At 42.7% G+C, this 18,331-nt stretch overlaps 1 protein-coding gene across 3 annotated transcripts in view; it reads right to left on the reverse strand.

The window, feature by feature from the left end:
* Window positions 1-18,331, reverse strand: part of LOC139753344 (uncharacterized) — a 46,723-nt gene that overhangs the window by 16,654 nt on the left and 11,738 nt on the right. For all 3 annotated transcript variants that reach the window (XM_071669701.1, XM_071669718.1, XM_071669708.1), the window contains exons 2-9: window positions 17,556-17,772; window positions 10,403-10,540; window positions 9,495-9,626; window positions 7,833-8,081; window positions 3,392-3,552; window positions 2,434-2,601; window positions 1,233-1,347; window positions 589-752 (exon numbers count right to left, since the gene is read on the reverse strand). In XM_071669701.1, coding sequence (XP_071525802.1) covers window positions 589-752; window positions 1,233-1,347; window positions 2,434-2,601; window positions 3,392-3,552; window positions 7,833-8,081; window positions 9,495-9,626; window positions 10,403-10,540; window positions 17,556-17,772 — 1,344 coding nt within the window. The remainder of the gene's footprint in view (window positions 1-588; window positions 753-1,232; window positions 1,348-2,433; window positions 2,602-3,391; window positions 3,553-7,832; window positions 8,082-9,494; window positions 9,627-10,402; window positions 10,541-17,555; window positions 17,773-18,331) is intronic.

The following is an 18,331-nucleotide window of genomic DNA, read 5'->3' on the forward strand; positions in this document are numbered from 1 at the left end:
TATGCCAATCCTACCAACTACGAGCCATGGTGAAAAACCTGAGGACATTGCTAAACACCATATGATTTGCCAGAGAGAACTGGGGGAGTTGGACAAACTAAATTATTACTATGAACTATGCCCACAAAATACAAGGATACTCATACAGATGTCTTCATAAGGAAGGCAGAACATGGAGCGGGAAGGTCGTAAGCCTACTAGTCAAAGAAAAATAAATTGTAAAGGAGGAAGGGCAAGAACTGAAAGATGATTCTGGAGAGATAACTATAATTGGTTCAGTCCATCGGATCCGCTGCTCGTCTGATTATTATTCACGTTTCACAGCGAGTCACTAAAGATTCATTGCATTTATTATGAACCTGTGAGGGGTAACTAAGGTGAGGTGTCCTTCCCAGTGACCACCTAACATGACGTGCGAGGCTGACTACAAAGCTTAGAAATGATAGCATTTGAAGACTGAAGGATACGTGAAGTTGAAAGCTATCGGTGCATCACTGGGATGACAACAATGGGAGAGGTATCTAATTTCGAAGCCTCTGTTTAATTCGGGCCAGATGATGGCAATTTACAAGAGAAGGGACGACTTACCATGCCATTGTACTGCATGGGCGTGTCAAAACCATCGAAATTCCAGGGCGGCATCAGGGAAACGGAGCCGTGGTCGCCCACAATCACGTCCCCAGCACTGGTGAAGTTTTCGATGGGCATCACCAAGCAATCGTCTAAGTGCTTCATGACGTAATACTCCAGACCTGCGACCAATGACGGACGAAGAGAAACGAAGAGGTTAGAAAACTTCCTAATATATTAGACGGGACGAGAAATGAAGTATATGGGTACGTCCATAGTGAGGCAGGAACAGACAAGACATGAGACAGAGTCGGAAGAGTGTCCTCTGGTTTTACACTAGTCTAGTCAGTCGCTGGCTGTCAGAGTGTGTCAGTCCATGGTAAGAGTGTTCTAGCACTGTCAGATGCTGGCCGTCAATCAGCGTTTCAGTCTCAGGAAAAACGTAATTATAAACGTCAGTAATGACTTAGGAGAAACTAGGAGAACTCAAATAAAAAAAAATTGAATAAGCAGAACTTTCTGCTATTTCCAGTTCCCTATAGGTCTGAGCACCTATTTGTGAAAGAGAAAAGGAAGGAATTCAAAGAAAAAAGCTTCATACGAATCCTGACGACAAGTTCGAGCTACAGGTGAAAAGAAAAATAAGCCAGACGAAGACCTACCTTGGTTGAAATCCTGGACGCGTCTGAGTTCGTAATTGTAGCGGTTCAGTTGGCCGATGATGAACCACGGGATGAAGTCTGTCGCCACGATTTGGCTCTCCCAGTCGTAATGTTCCTGAGGTGAGGGAAGCAAACCTCTCCAATATCACCCTCACTCTCTACTGCACAGTTAGTCCTGCTTACTTCGCTGGTAACTACTAGTACTGCTGTTCTACTTGGCTGTCACTCTTACTTGACATTTATAGTGTTAGGTGATTACACCCAGTCTAACAGTCAGTCGGCCCACTTCACACAAGTAGTCACTACTACTACTACTACTACAACGTTATCATTATTATATCCTGCTGATGCTGTCTCTGTTACAACCACTTTACTGTTACTCTTAGTTGTTGTTGCGGCTACAGTACTCTCATGTAACTGTTACTACGACATTTCTATTGTAACAAAATTTTGACGATACCTACTCTCTCTCTTGCAACATTGACAAAGCTCATAACACCAAAGGACAAATATTGAAAGGTTTCCCCAGTCACATTACATGGGCAATCGTGTTCCTTTCACAAAAGCCTTATCCAGAGTGACGCTAATTTGGTTGCCCTCAAAGCAGACTACAAAAACGAAGGACTTTACACACAAACTGCAGGACTCGAGAGGGAACACCCTGAAGGATTACAGTATCATACTGCCTTAAGACAACACACACACACACACACACACACACACACACACACACAACTGAGATCAGAATGAGAACGAAATCCTTTGAAATTAATAAACTAGATAATCTTTGGTATCTTTTGGTATCAACCAAGCCGATCCCTGCCTGGGAGATAAGCAAAATCTAAGATTCATGTTCATATACAGACACATTTCCACTGCACACAACATGAACAACGAGTTACAGTCAAAATCAGACGAGGCAGACAAAGACAGGTACATCCATGCATGCAGACAGATAACCAAGACGAGCACAGATACATTCATGCACATAAATAACCACATAAAGGCGAACACAGACGCATGCATTCATACAGACAATCAAGCAAAGACGCGCACAGCCACATGCATGCATACAGCCATAACCAAGTAAAGATGAACGTAGACACACGGTTGCATACTGACAGACAACCAGGTAAAAGGACTTACATGAATCATCATTACAGACAGACTGACAGGGAGAGATAATACGACAGGTACTGACGCTGTGGGTGGAGACAACGGTGAACTCGACAATATCTGTCTCGTTGTCGCCCGCTGGGATGATCATGTCGAAGCCAGTCACGGCCTCCGAGCTGTAGGAGAAGTAGTAGGGCACCTCCGGTGGGTCCGCCAGGTTCAGACGGCCTTCGCAGTACACGTCAGCAGGCGGCTGGAGAGCGGAGAGGAGAGGAAGGGGGAGTTCGTTGCGTGTGTGAGAGAGAGAGAGAGAGAGAGAGAGAGAGAGAGAGAGAGAGAGAGAGAGAGAGAGAGAGAGAGAGAGAGAGAGAGAGAGAGAGAAGTGTTTGTTTTACTTGTTCTCTCCTTTTTGTTTTTTGCTCTAGACGTAATACCTCATCTCTCCAAGCCCTCCTTTCTCATTTTCTTTCCACGCCTTATAAACAGATTAGATTCTATGGCAAAGAACTGTTACATTCTGTATTCTAGAAGGGCAGTCAGAACAGTGGACTAGATTATAATCTGATCAGCTTCATTTGGGGGAAATTAGGTACACTTAATCAAGATAAAAACATCTTGGGATATAGAAAATATTAACATAAGTTTCGTAATAATCTACCTCTACCAATTCACCGAAATTTTTCATTGATCACATCATCAGGGGAGATACAAGAAAGAGATATAACAGTCAGTTGATATATAACGAAGAGACGAAGCTGGGACGCCATTTGGTATATGTGTATATGTTGATATGTATATGTACATGTATGTTTATGTACGTGTATGAGCGTGCATGTATTTATGTGTGTATATGAGTGGATAGGACTTTCTTAGTCTGTTTCTTGGCGGGAAACGGCGATCAAGTGCAATAATGAAATATATATATATACATATATACATTATATATATATATATATATATATATATATATATATATATATATATATATATATATATATATATATATATATATAAACACATACTGATTTCCATGGCCTACTCACCATCAGCTCCCCTAAACCTGGTCTGAAGTCCCTCATGAACTCATAAAAGTCAAAGCGTTGCATCACCTTCCTGGTGGTAATATGGCCGTACTTGCCAGTGGCGGTCAACTCCACAGCCACTGGCACGGGTTTTTTGTTGGTGATCACCTCCCAGTTCTCAGCTGCAGGGGAAGGTAGGTGGTAATGCATCAACATTATTGGCCTTTCAATTGCACATGGTTCCTTAGTCTGAATGGCACCTTCCTAACTTTGCTAAAAAAAAAAGGAAGAAAAATTGACTAAATACACACTATTTCATTCATGGATACAATTAACCACAACTCTCTCTCTCTCTCTCTCTCTCTCTCTCTCTCTCTCTCTCTCTCTCTCTCTCTCTCTCTCTCTCTCCCTGCACTCCCTCCCGCACACTGCTAGTGGCAATAGACATCAACAAAGCATTTGACACTGTCCACTGACATGCTGAAGGTCCTTGGAGCATTCTTCAAGGAGACTGTGAAGGTGGAAGTGGGAGTTACTGATCGAATAATTCTTTATTTCTTAACGAACGTAAGGTAAGGCGGGATCTGTACAAAGAACACAGTGAAATGTTATGATTATCATTTACCAAAATGATAACTTCGCTGGCAAGCAAAGGGTATGTACGTTAAGATTTTGATTTTTTTATCACTACTTCAATCTTTCACTTTATGAATCATATCTATCTGTATCTATCTATCTATATCATATATTTTTATTTTTTATTATTTTGCAATGTCGCTGTCTCCTGCGTTAGCGAGGTAGCGCAAGGAAACAGACGAAAGAATGGCCCAACCCACCCACAAACACATATACATACATACACGTCCACACACGCAAATATACACACCTATACATCTCAACGTATACACACACAGACATATACATATATACACATGTACATAATTCATACTGGCTGCATTTATTCATTCTCATCGCCACCCCGCCACACATGAAATAAAAAAACCCTCCTCCCTCATGTGTGCGAGGTAGCGCTAGGAAAAGACAACAAAGGCCACATTCGTTCACACTCAGTCTCTAGCTGTCATGTAATAATGCACCGAAACCACAGCTCCCTTTCCACATCCAGGCCTCACACAACTTTCCATGGTTTACTCAAGACACTGCACATGCCCTGGTTCAATCCATTGACAGCACGTCGACCCCGGTATACCACATCGTTCCAATTCATTCTATTCCTTGCACGCCTTTCACCCTCCTGCATGTTCAGGCCCCGATCGCTCATAATCTTTTTCACTCCATCTTTCCACCTAAAATTTGGTCTCCCACTTCTCCTCGTTCCCTCCACCTCTGACACATATATCCTCTTGGTCAATCTTTCCTCACTCATTCTCTCCATGTGACCAAATTATTTCAAAACAGCCTCTTCTGCTCTCTCAACCACACTCTTTTTATTACCACACATCTCTCTTACCCTATTACTACTTACTCGATCAAACCACCTCACTCCACATATTGTCCTCAAACATCTCATTTCCAGCACAGCCACCCTCATGCGCACAACTCTATCTATAGCCCACGCCTCGCAACCATATAACATTGTTGGAACCACTATTCCCACAAACATACCCATTTTTGCTTTCGGAGATAATGTTCTCGACTTCCACACATTCTTCAACGCTCCCAGAACTTTCGCCCCCTCCCCCACCCTATGATTTACTTCCGCTTCCATGGTTCCATCCGCTGCCAAATCCACTCCCAGATATCTAAAACACTTCATTTCCTCCAGGTTTTCTCCATTCAAACTTACCTCCCAATTGACTTGACCCTCAACCCTACTGTACCTAACAACCTTGCTCTTATTCACATTTACTCTCAGCTTTCTTCTTTCATACACTTTACCAAACTCAGTCACCAGCTTCTGCTGTTTCTCACTCGAATCAGCCACCAGCGCTGTATCATTAGCGAACAACAACTGACTCACTTCCCAAGCTCTCTCATCCACAACAGACTGCATACTAGCCCCTCTTTCCAAAACTCTTGCATTCACCTCCCCAACAACCCCATTTATAAACAAATTAAACAACCATGGAGACATCACACACCCCTGCCGCAAACCTACATTCACTGAGAACCAATCACTATTCTCTCTTCCTACTCGTACACATGCCTTACATCCTCGATAAAAACTTTTCACTGCTTCTAACAACTTGCCTCCCACACCATATATTTCTAATACCTTCTACAGAGCATCTCTATCAAATCTTATCATATGCCTTCTCTAGATCCATAAATGCTACATACAAATCCATTTGCTTTTCTAAGTATTTCTCACATACATTCTTCAAAGCAAACACCTGATCCACACATCCTCTACCACTTCTGAAACCACACTGCTCTTCCCCAATCTGATGCTCTGTACATGCCTCCACCCTCTCAATCAATACCCTCCCATATAATTTCCCAGGAATACTCAACAAACTTATACCTCTGTAATTTGAGCACTCACTCTTATCCCCTTTGCCTTTGTTCAATGGCACAAGGCAAGCATTCCGCCAATCCTCAGGCACCTCACCATGAGTCATACATACATTAAATAACCTTACCAACCAGTCAACAATACAGTCACCCCCTGTTTTAATAAATTCCACTGCAATACCATCCAAAGCCGCTGCCTTGCCGGCTTTCATCTTCCGCAAAGCTTTTACTACCTCTTCTCTGTTTACCAAATCATTCTCCCTAACCCTCTCACTTTGCACACCACATCAACCAAAACACCATATATCTGCCACTCTATCATCAAACACATTCAACAAACCTGCAAAATACTCACCCCATCTCCATCTCACATCACCACTACTTGTTATCACCTCCCCATTAGCCCCCTTTCACTGAAGTTCCCATTGATTCCCTTGTCTTACACACATTACTTACCTCCTTTCAAAACATCTTTTTATTCTCCCCAAGATTTAATGATACTCTCTCACCCCAACTCTCATTTGCCCTCTTTTTCACCTCTTGCACCTTTCTCTTGACCTCCTGCCTCTTTCTTTTATATATCTCCCAGTCATTTGCATTATTTTCCTGCAAAAATCGTCCAAATGCCTCTCTCTTCTCTTTCACTAACACTCTTACTTCATCCCACCACTCACTACCCTTTCTAATCTGCCCACCTCCCACGCTTCTCATGCCACAAGCATCTTTTGCGCAAGCCATCACTGCTTCCCTAAATACATCCCATTCCTCCCCCACTCCCCTTATGTCCTTTGTTCTCACCTTTTTCCATTCTGTACTCAGTTTCTCCTGGTACTTCCTCAGACAAGTCTCCTTCCTAAGCTCACTTACTCTCACCACTCTCTTCACCCCAACATTCTCTCTTCTTTTCTGAAAACCTCTACAAATCTTCACCTTCGCCTCCACAAGATAATGATCAGACATCCCTCCAGTTGCACCTCTCAGCACATTAACATCCAAAAGTTTCTCTTTCGCGCGCCTATCAATTAACACGTAATCCAATAACGCTCTCTGGCCATCTCTCCTACTTACATACGTATGCATACGTATATCTCTCTTTTTAAACTAGGTATTCCCAATCACCAGTCCTTTTTCAGCACATAAATCTACAAGCTCCTCACCTATTCCATTTACAACACTGAACACCCCATGTACACTAATTATTCCCTCAACTGCCACATTACTCACCTTTGCATTCAAATCACACATCACTATAACCCGGTCTTGTGCATCAAAACTACTAACACACTTACTCAGCTGCTCCCAAAACACTTGCCTCTCATGATCTTTCTTCTCGTTCCCAGGTGCATATGCACCAATAATCACCCATCTTTCTCCATCCACTTTCAGTTTTACCCATATCAATCTAGAGTTTACTTTCTTACATTCTATCACATACTTCCATCACTCCTGTTTCAGGAGTAGTGCTACTCCTTCCCTTGCACCTGTCCTCTCACTAACCCCTGACTTTACTCCCAAGACATTCCCAAACCACTCTTCCCCTTTACCCTTGAGCTTCGTTTCACTCAGAGCCAAAACATCCAGGTTTCTTTCCTCAAACATACTACCTATCTCTCCTTTTTTCTCATCTTGGTTACATCCACACACATTTAGACACCCCAATCTGAGCCCTCGAGGAGGATGAGCACTCCCCGCGTGACTTCTTCTTCAGTTTCCCCTTTTAGAAAGTTAAAATACAAGGAGGGGAGGATTTCCAGCCCCCCGCTCCCGTCCCCTTCAGTCGCCTTCTACGACACGTGAGGAACGCGTGGGAAGTATTTTCTCTCCTACCCCCAGGGATATTATATATATATATATATATATATATATATATATATATATATATATATATATATATATATATATCAAGGAAGTGAGCTAAGGGTGAGTTTGACTTGGGCTTATAAAAGAGAGTGGCTGGGAAGGAATGGGAGGTGTGAGGTGTACTAACCTGACCAGTAGTAAGTGATTTGTACGGAGGCCTCCTCGGCGGGGTCGGTTAAGCAGACTTGGAAAATGTCGCACGTCATGCCTCGGCAGTTTTGAGTTTGCCCCATGTACACATAGTCGTATTCCGGGCCCCACTGTAGGATACCCCCTACCCCAAAGTATCCATTTTGCCCATTGGCGTCTCCAAAGCCAAAGAGGTCTTGTAGCTCTGCGTTAAGTCCCTCCAAGTTGCTAGCATGGCAAATCTTCACTGTGAAGAGGGATATGCGGAAGTTTAGAATGACAAAAATAACGTAGTTTGCATCTGGAGGAGGGTATGGGCATTTCCTGGAATACATGGTGGGACAAGAGTTCATATCTGTGGAATAATAAGAAGCCATACAGTTTATTCATGAAAGACAAGGTAAGACAAGGGCGTACGTTAGGAGAAAGAGGAAAGACAGGGGATCTACCTCAAGAGGAATGGGAAGGACAAAGGCGTCTACCTGTTAAGATCGAGAGGGAAATAATATGATTAAAAAAAAAACTAAGGCAGAAAGGATGCGGAGTGAAGGACAGGTAAAGGTTACATAACTGGATAGAAGTAATTCTACCAGCATAGCAACACGAATAATTGGACATTACAAAATATCGTGATATATGTGAGCATATTCACTTAATACATAGTTTCCCGCGTTAGCAAGGTATCGCCAGGAACAGACGAAGAAAAGGCCTCATTCTCTCATATCACGTTTCTAGCTGTTTTGTGTAATGCAACAAAAGTAAAGTCTCCTGTCCACAGACAAGCCCCACAGTCCTTTCCATGGTTCAGATCACCGACATTAATTCGGTCCCGGTGTATCACATGGCTCTAATGCACATCATCCTTTGCCCGCCTTTCACTCTCCTGCACATCTAGACCCCGGACGCTCAAAACCGTATTCACTCTATCCGTTCATTCCAAATTCGGTCTCCCCCTTTCCTTGTTCCTCCTATTTTTGATATATATATATATCCTCTATGTCAAGGCACAAATGCATCTTATGTTAAATTTCAAGACTTGTGACATTTGAATTCATTACTAACGATCCAGAGCTTACATGTGTAATCAAACATTTCTATCTTCCGAGTTCAGCAATTGAAAGCATTATCTTCGCCAAGGAAGGAATAAGTATGTCAGCCAAAGTGCGAACCCATGATAAGAAGCAGTAGAAGCAAGTGGAGTGGAGGAATGTTAGATTCATGCGTGATAGCAATTCATAACTTCAACTTTGGAACGTACCGGTCCTCTGCACAACCGTCTGGATCATCTGGTCTACCTCACGTCACACTGCTCACTCTCTTCCGGTTCGATATTCCATTTTTCCTGAACCCGCCTTAAAGCTAATTACAACGTCCACCTCTTATTCCTCTCGATTCTCATTCATACATACAGCCATTTTCGTCTATGAGAGATAAATTTGAGAACTAAGACACCCCCTTTCCTGCCCTAACCCAACAGTCTGGAAGAGGACGGAGTTGCCCAATTCCCCGAGACAGACTTGCTACACTGCCACTCTCACATGCTGTTATCTCCAAACAGCACAGCCGTGTGGCAGAAAGAGGTATCATTCAACACAACAGGATCCTGATAAGAAGAAAATCTGTTTAAGGAAGTCATCAATATCCTGCAGGCGTGACTAACTTGGGTCGCAGTTGCCTGCATCAGTGTCGTGGCATTCGGTGTCGGTGATGATGGAGAGCGCCTGGCCATCGCCCAAGTCGTAGTGGATGATCATCTCTACGGTATAGGGCCGCGTCAGGATCACTCCTTCTTCTGTTGAGGGAGACAAGGCCAACAGCTGAGCAGGGGAAGGTAGGGAAGCTGAGACGGTGCTGAAATTATCGTTGGGCGTGACAAGCTATGAGAGAGGTTGGAAAAATTGGAAAGTGGTGGATATATGGAGGAGATAAGAGAGAGGACGCAGCCTAGTTAACATATCATGAAGAGTGATCATGGAGTAGTGTCGTGAGTAAGGATAGTAGATAAGTTAGAGTAGTAATGATGGTAATATGCTAAACCGTGTGGATAACAGATGTCACAACACTTTAGAGGACATATCGACTATTGAGGATATTAATATTGATCGTGGTACAGACGAGTAGTGGACGAAGAGAGTGGTTATTGACTGGTACTAAAAACTGAAAATGGCTACGACTTGGATAAGGCGTTGACAAGCAGGGGTGTTTTAAAGTACAGTGCGGAAATGATTTTGTTAGTGCTAGTGTGGAAGTGCTACGTGGGAGGCAGTAATTTGACCGAGTGCATGAAATACGGCGAGGACAACAAATAAATCAGCATAAATCTTTATTACAAGCATGGACGGTGGTTCAGTGCACTGAACCAACAACAATGCAATGTCTATTCACATGGCTCTTGGTAAAGAAGCTTTAGGAGTAAGGGAGGTGGGAACACCAACACCAAAGTGTGAATGAAGCATGATATATCAAGAGTAAACAAGATATAACAAATTAACCGCAACTGCTGACACTCAGCCAGAGCTGATGTGTGACCTCCTTCCTTCAATGATGATACGCCAAGAAATTACTCACTCATCTCGTAACGGAGGACGCCTGCGTTGAAGATGCCGTCGACAGTTTCGGCGCCGTACAAAACCTGCTTCTTCCCCGCCTCCTGGAAGGCGATCTCGACTTTGGTCGTGTAGGATTTCGGTACCGTGGGCAGGGGCTCTGTTGATGCCAAAGTAGGGAGTGGGGTTAAAGATAAAGGAGACTGGGTTCTTAACTGAAAATTTGCACATACTGTTTAAACAAAGCTCTACCTCAACTGTGAGTACAGTACTCGTGAAAGGTTTCCTCCCCCACCCGTTTTTGTTTCTTTCTCCATGTCTGTTTCTCCCAAGTTTCCTACCATGTCTAGATAATGTGGAGGGAAGTTCTTGCAATAAAAAGTCGCCATAAAGTAGGATCAGGCAATGAAGTATGGAGTGAAACATTTTCAGTTACAGGTGCAATAACATTTTTAAATATATACTGAATGTCCCTAGGGTTAACAAATTTGATGAGAATATGGGCTCACTTGCGCCGAATTTGCTCATAATCTTTTCTCAGAAAAGTCTTTAATGTAGACCCATTCTAACAATGCATGCTTGGTCAGAACATTTTTCAGGCAGGATATGGATCAAGGAAACAAAAGCTCCGTCAATGTCAAGAGGAAAGAGACAAAGTAGCTCTAATGGCTTGAAGCCAGAGGGATGTAGGGTGAAAAGCGTGTTAATATTAGGTTTCATGTAGAAAGGGATAGAACAACGACTGTCAATGTTATTAAGAGCAGAGATAGAACAGGAGCTTTATAGATCCCATGAAGCAGAGATAGATAGGTGTGAGGAAGGAGAGAGATGGGCAAGTGTCGCGATGCGCAAAGGTGGAACTGGATCTCTGCCTGGTTTCTTAGTAAGTAAAAGTTGTGCCTGTAGCTGTCCGTCAGTGGAGACGAGCAGTGTAGAAACTGGTAGACACAAGATGGAGAGAGATGGGAAGGAACTTTTCATGGCTCCCATAAAAGGTAGATGGAGGAATGAACTTTGTGTGGTTGGGGGTGCGACCGGCCAGGTGCTCTGTCGATGCTAGGAAAAGATTGCGTTAAAGCAGTGTACTTTCGTGGTACTCTGTACTCCTAAAGTGTCATACGGGAGCCTTTATGTTTTGTGTTGATCACATACATACGTACATACATACATACGTATCCTAATCACATACGTATATCTTATGTATGTCCTTTATTTTAAACCAAATATTCCCGGTCACCAGCCCTGTTCAACACACTATCCCACAAGCTCTTCATCACTTCCATTCACAACACTGAATATTCCCCTACCTCCCCAATCATACCTTCAACTACGACATTATTCACATTTCATTTAAATCACCCGTCACTAATACTCGGTCTCTAACATCATATTTGTTGACACACTCATTCAGCTGCTCCCAGAACACTTGCCTCTTTGATCTTTCTTCTCGTGACTAGGTGCATGTGCACTAATAAGCACACATCTCTCGCGATCCACTTTCATTCTCATCCACATCAGTCTGGTGCTCACTTACGCTCTTTCACACTCCCAAAACTCCTGCTTCAATAGTAGTGCTTCCCCCTTACCTCTTGCCCTCACACCAACCCCGGACTTTACTTCTAAGAGAACTGAGCCTTATAGGGGGAATATCCTCACTTGGCCCCCTTCTCTGTTTCCTCTTTTTGGAAAATTAAATGCGGGAGAGGAGGATTTCTAGCTCTCGCTCCCTCCCCCTTTCGTCGCCTTCGACGACACGCAAGGAATACGTGGGAAGAATTAATTCTCCCCTATCCCCAGGGACATTATATATATATATATATATATATATATATATATATATATATATATATATATATATATATATATATATATATATATACATATATATATATATAGTTAATGAGATTTTGATAACTAGGGCATTCAGTTGCCCGTGCTCTCTCAGTTAATATATAAAAGAATTGTTTTATGTAACACTTTCTAGTATTTCTGTTAAGAACATTAGTTCATGCGGTTCTCAAGTGTTCACTGCTAAACCAAAGTAAACCCTGTTTCGTACAAGTTTTGTACGATATTTCCCGTTGTTTAGCAATACTTCCAGAAGTTCTGCAGAAGTAGCATGTATCGTGTTCCGTGCTACTTACAAGCCATTTTCCAGGCATTTCTCTGTGTTCTGTGCTGCTCAGCTTATCTCCCTGATATTCCTCCGTGTTCCGTGCTGCTCACAAGTCATCTCCCTGATATTCTTCAGTGTTCCGTGCTGCTCACAAGTTATCTCCCTGACATTCCTCAGTGTTCCGTGCCACAAATCAAGTTTGCTGTTCGGTCCTGTTATCTAATGTCCTATGTTACTTCCAGGTGTCTGCCATTTATCATTCAAGGATATTCTGTGCTACTTGCGCACAACCCCAAGCTGCTGCCTAGTACCTGATGCATCTACTGTGGTACCTGATGCATCCACTGTGGTACCTGATGCATCCACTGTGGTACCTGATGCATCCACTGTGGTACCTGATGCATCCACTGTGGTACCTGATGCATCCACTGTGGTACCTGATGCATCCGCTGTGACATCTCTTCCGAAAGAGTTCTGAACTACTGAAGAAGCCTGCCCCTTTCCACGTTACACTGATGCCTATCGCTTCCCTCTATACTGACATGATACATCGATGCCTGTTGATTCATTTTATAGTAAAATGATACACTGATGGCAGTTGCTTCTCTCTATACTGACATGATATACTGATGCCTGTTGTTTCCCTCTATACTGACATGTTATATTGATGCCTGTTGCTTCCCTCTATATTGACATGATACACTGATGCCTATTGCTTCTCTCTATACTGATATAATATACTGATGCCTGTTGCTTCCCTCTATACTGACATGATATATTGATGCCTGTTGCTTCACTCTATACTGATATTATATACTGATGCCTGTTGCTCCCCTCTATACTGATATGATATACTGATGCCTGTTGCTTCCCTCTATACTGCTATACTGATATGATATACTGATGCCTGTTGCTTCCCTCTACACTGACATATCATACTGATGCCTGTTGCTTCTCTCCATACTGACATGATATACAGATGTCTGTTGCTTCTCTCTATACTGACATGTTATACTGAAGCCTGTTGCTTCCTTCTATATTGACATGATATAAGGATGCTTGTTGCTTCTCTCTATACTGACATGTTATACTGATGCCTGTTGCTTCCCTCTATACTGCTATACTGATGTGATATACTGATGCCTGTTGCTTCCCTCTTTACTGACATGATATACTGATGCCTGTTGCTTCACTCTATACTGATATGATATACTGATGCCTGTTGCTCCCCTCTATACTGACATGATATACTGATGCCAGTTGCTTCTCTCTATACTGACATGATATACTGATGCCTGTTGCTTCACTCTATACTGATATGATATACTGATGCCTGTTGCTCCCCTCTATACTGACATGATATACTGATGCCTGTTGCTTCCCTCTATACTGACATGATATACTGATGCCTGTTGCTTCCCTCTATACTGATATGATATACTGATGCCTGTTGCTTCCCTCTATACTGATATGATATACTGATGCCTGTTGCTTCCCTCTATACTGACATGATATACTGATGCCTGTTGCTTCTCTCTATACTGACATGATATACTAATGCCTGTTGCTTCTCTCTATACTGACATGATATACTGATGCCTGTTGCTTCTCTCTAGACTGACATGATACACCGATGCCTGTTGTTTCCATTTATACTGACATGATATACTGAAGCCTGTTGCTTCCTTCTATATTGACATTATATAAGGATGCTTGTTGCTTCTCTCTATACTGACATGTTATACTGATGCCTGTTGCTTCCCTCTATACTGCTATACTGATGTGATATACTGATGCCTGTTGCTTCCCTCTATACTGACAAGATATACTGATGCCTGTTGCTTCACTCTATACTGATATGATATACTGATGCCTGTTGCTTCCCTCTATACTGACATGATATACTGATGCCAGTTGCTTCTCTCTATACTGACATGATATACTGATGCCTGTTGCTTCACTCTATACTGATATGATATACTGATGCCTGTTGCTCCCCTCTATACTGACATGATATACTGATGCCTGTTGCTTCCCTCTATACTGACATGATATACTGATGCCTGTTGCTTCCCTCTATACTGACTTGATATACTGATGCCTGTTGCTTCCCTCTATACTGATATGATATACTGATGCCTGTTGCTTCCCTCTATACTGACATGATATACTGATGCCTGTTGCTTCTCTCTATACTGACATGATATACTGATGCCTGTTGCTTCTCTCTATACTGACATGATACACCGATGCCTGTTGTTTCCATTTATACTGACATGATATACTGATGCCTGTTGCCTCCCTCTATACTGACATGGTACACTGATGCCTGTTACTTCTCTCTATACTGACATGATACACCGATGCCTGTTGTTTCCCTTTATACTGACATGATATACTGATGCCTGTTGCTTCCCTTTATACTGACATGATACACCGATGCCTATTGTTTCCCTTTATACTGACATGATATACTGATGCCTGTTGCTTCCTTCTATACTGACACGATACACCGATGCCTATTGTTTCCCTTTATACTGACATCATATACTGTTGCCTGTTGCTTCCCTTTATACTGAAATGATATACTGATGTCTGTTGCCTCCCTCTATACTGACATGATATACTGATGTCTGTTGCTTTCCTCTATACTGACATGATATACTGATGCCAGTTGCTTCTCTCTATACTGACATGATATACTGATGCCTGTTGCTTCCCTCTATAATGACATGATATACTGATGTCTGTTGCTTCTCTCTATACTGACATGATATACTGATGCCTGTTGCTTCCCTTAATACTGACATATTATATTGATGCCTGTTGCTTTCCTCTATACTGACATGATCTACTGATGCCTGTTGCTTCCCTCTATACTGACATGATATACTGATGCCTGTTGCTTCCCTTAATACTGACATGTTATATTGATGCCTGTTGCTTCCCTCTATACTGACATGATCTACTGATGCCTGTTGCTTCCCTTTATACTGACATGATATATTGATGCTCGTTGCTTCCCTTTATACTGATATGATTTATTGATGCTTGTTGCTTCCCTCTATACTGACATGATACACTGACGCCTGTTGCTTCTCTCTATACTGACATGATCTACTGATGCCTGTTGCTTCCCTCTATACTGACACGATACACTGATGCCTGTTGCTTCCCACTATATTGACATGATCTACCGATGCCTGTTGCTTCCCTATATACTGACATGATCTATTGATGCCTGTTGCTTCCCACTATATTGACATGATCTACCGATGCCTGTTGCTTCTCTCTATACTGACATGATCTATTGATGCCTGTTGCTTCCCACTATATTGACATGATCTACCGATGCCTGTTGCTTCCCTATATACTGACATGATACACTGATGCCTGTTGCTTCCCACTATATTGACATGATCTACCGATGCCTGTTGCTTCCCTATATACTGACATGATCTACTGATGCCTGTTGCTTCCCACTATATTGACATGATCTACCGATGCCTGTTGCTTCCCTATATACTGACATGATCTACTGATGCCTGTTGCTTCCCACTATATTGACATGATCTACCGATGCCTGTTGCTTCTCTCTATACTGACATGATCTACTGATGCCTGTTGCTTCCCTCTATACTGACATGATACACTGATGCCTGTTGCTTCCCACTATATTGACATGATCTACCGATGCCTGTTGCTTCCCTCTGCGCTATTTATGTGATGCTAATGCCTGCTGCTTCCATGCAAAATGACATGTTTTACTAACGGTTGCTGCGTTCCTCTACACTGTCATATCATGACGGTGTCTGTTGCTTTCCTCTACACTGTCATGCTATACTGAAGCCTGCTGCTTCCCTAGACACTTATCATATGCTACTTCCCGTTGCTTCCCTCTACACTGTCTTGTTATGCTAATGCCTGTTGCTTCCCGTTACACTGCTATGTTATGATACTGTCTGTTACTTCCCTACACACTCATGTTACGCTAACGCCCGCTACTTCCTTCTATGCTGTCCTCTTATGCTTCCGTTTGATGCCTTCCTTTACACTGTCATGTTATGTTCATGCCTGTTGCTTTCCTGTACACTGTCATGTTGTGGACTATCATCCCTAGATACTGTCAAACTGCTCTCGTTTGCTCTCCTCTACAACGTCATCCTTAAAATCGTTGATGTCTTGTTCACTGTCATGGTACAGTGTGTACTGCTCCATATTTCTTTTTTCAAGTTCAAGGCTCAAGTCACGGAGAAACGTCCACATCAAGGATAAGCCTTAATTGAAATATCGAGAGAAATATGAAAAGGGAAAAGAAAAGACAAGGGAAAGTATTTACGAGCTTTGGATGAAGTGAAAAACCTGTATTTAAAAATGTACCCGGTCATAGTTATTGAGAAAAACATGAAAAGGAAGAGAGTTTCAAAGCTTCGACGCGTAAGAAAAGAAGCAGGTATCAAAACGGCCCACCACTGAATTGCCGATGGCCACACAACAATCATGTGAGGCAGCAGCTTGCCGCATACTGCGAGGTCTAGCTAGTGGTGGGGGCACACAAGCAGCCAGCTTTCGGGAGCAAAAACCAAAGTAATACCTATAGGAGAAGGAAAGTGTATCAACATTGCTGTGTAGGACAAGAGGGTCAAGTCTGGATGAATGCAGTGTTGAGTCGTCAGCATATGTGCATGTGATTACCTATGGAGGAAAGGAGCTCGTTGAAAAAAAGGAGTAAAAGCGTAGGGGACAGGAGATAACCTTGAGGGCCACCGCTGATGAATGAGAAAAGGGGTGGGGGGGAGGCTGATCTATCAAAACCACAGGGATAGATCGGCCGGAAAGGAAGCTAGATATGAAGGAGCAAAGTGAGGGAGGGAGGCTAAAAGAGGGGAGCTAGAGATGTGACCCCAATGCTACACCCTATTAAAAGCTTTTCATATATCAAGGACAACTACACTGCCTACTCCACCAGCCCTTGATTGGTGCTGCATACACTTCAGTCCTCGATTACCTTTCCTTATTTCACACTAAAGTGTCGACCTGCGCTGTTCTTGTTACTCACTTTCGGTACCAGTCGGATTGGTGGGGTGAACACAGGCGGCTTCGTCCCTCTGGTTGAGCCTGGCTTCCATATTGCGGAAGATCTCCTCTCTCTCCTCCGGCGTCATCCTACGGTCGTAACCCGTGTCGGCTGAAGTCCTGCTGGTTTCGTCCTCCGTGCAGGTCACATCTCTCGCCCGCACCAACAACACCAACGCCACAACCAGTAGGCAGGGGCACTGCAAGGGAAAGTCACAGGTTAGACTTTACAAGTAAAGCATTAGAAAAAAAGGCGACGTCCATAATCATTGCTACTGCATCGTTAGAAACCATTTTCGATACTGCTAAGGTTATACCAGTGTTTGACCATGTACGGTGCACGAGTTACAACACTGCTGTTACCTGACTAAATGTGGACTCGTAACAGTGTTGTATGATAAAGGTATACCCAGCTGACGAGTCACTGTAAAAAAATGTAACTGCATAATGATATTCTTTTCGATAAATTGTCATAGTAAAGGTCTTCAGCGATTATCAGGGAATAACTCATGCTTAAGTCAATCAGTAATGATGGCTATAATCGTCATACTTAAGAAGTTTACTTTTTATGTAAGGGAATCATCAACAGTGTTCTTTTACTGAGCAATGGTCACTAACGATTACAGCAATGAGAAGTGAATTCTTTATACCAGCCAGAAAACATGAGGAAATCGTTACTGAGATAAAAGTATTCTGAAGATTCAGAGGAATGAGATGTAGGGTTAAAGACAACATCTTTAATCCTAAGGTTGTTGTTCC

Source organism: Panulirus ornatus, chromosome 2 (assembly GCF_036320965.1).
Source record: "Panulirus ornatus isolate Po-2019 chromosome 2, ASM3632096v1, whole genome shotgun sequence".
Taxonomy (NCBI): Eukaryota; Metazoa; Arthropoda; class Malacostraca; order Decapoda; family Palinuridae; genus Panulirus; species Panulirus ornatus.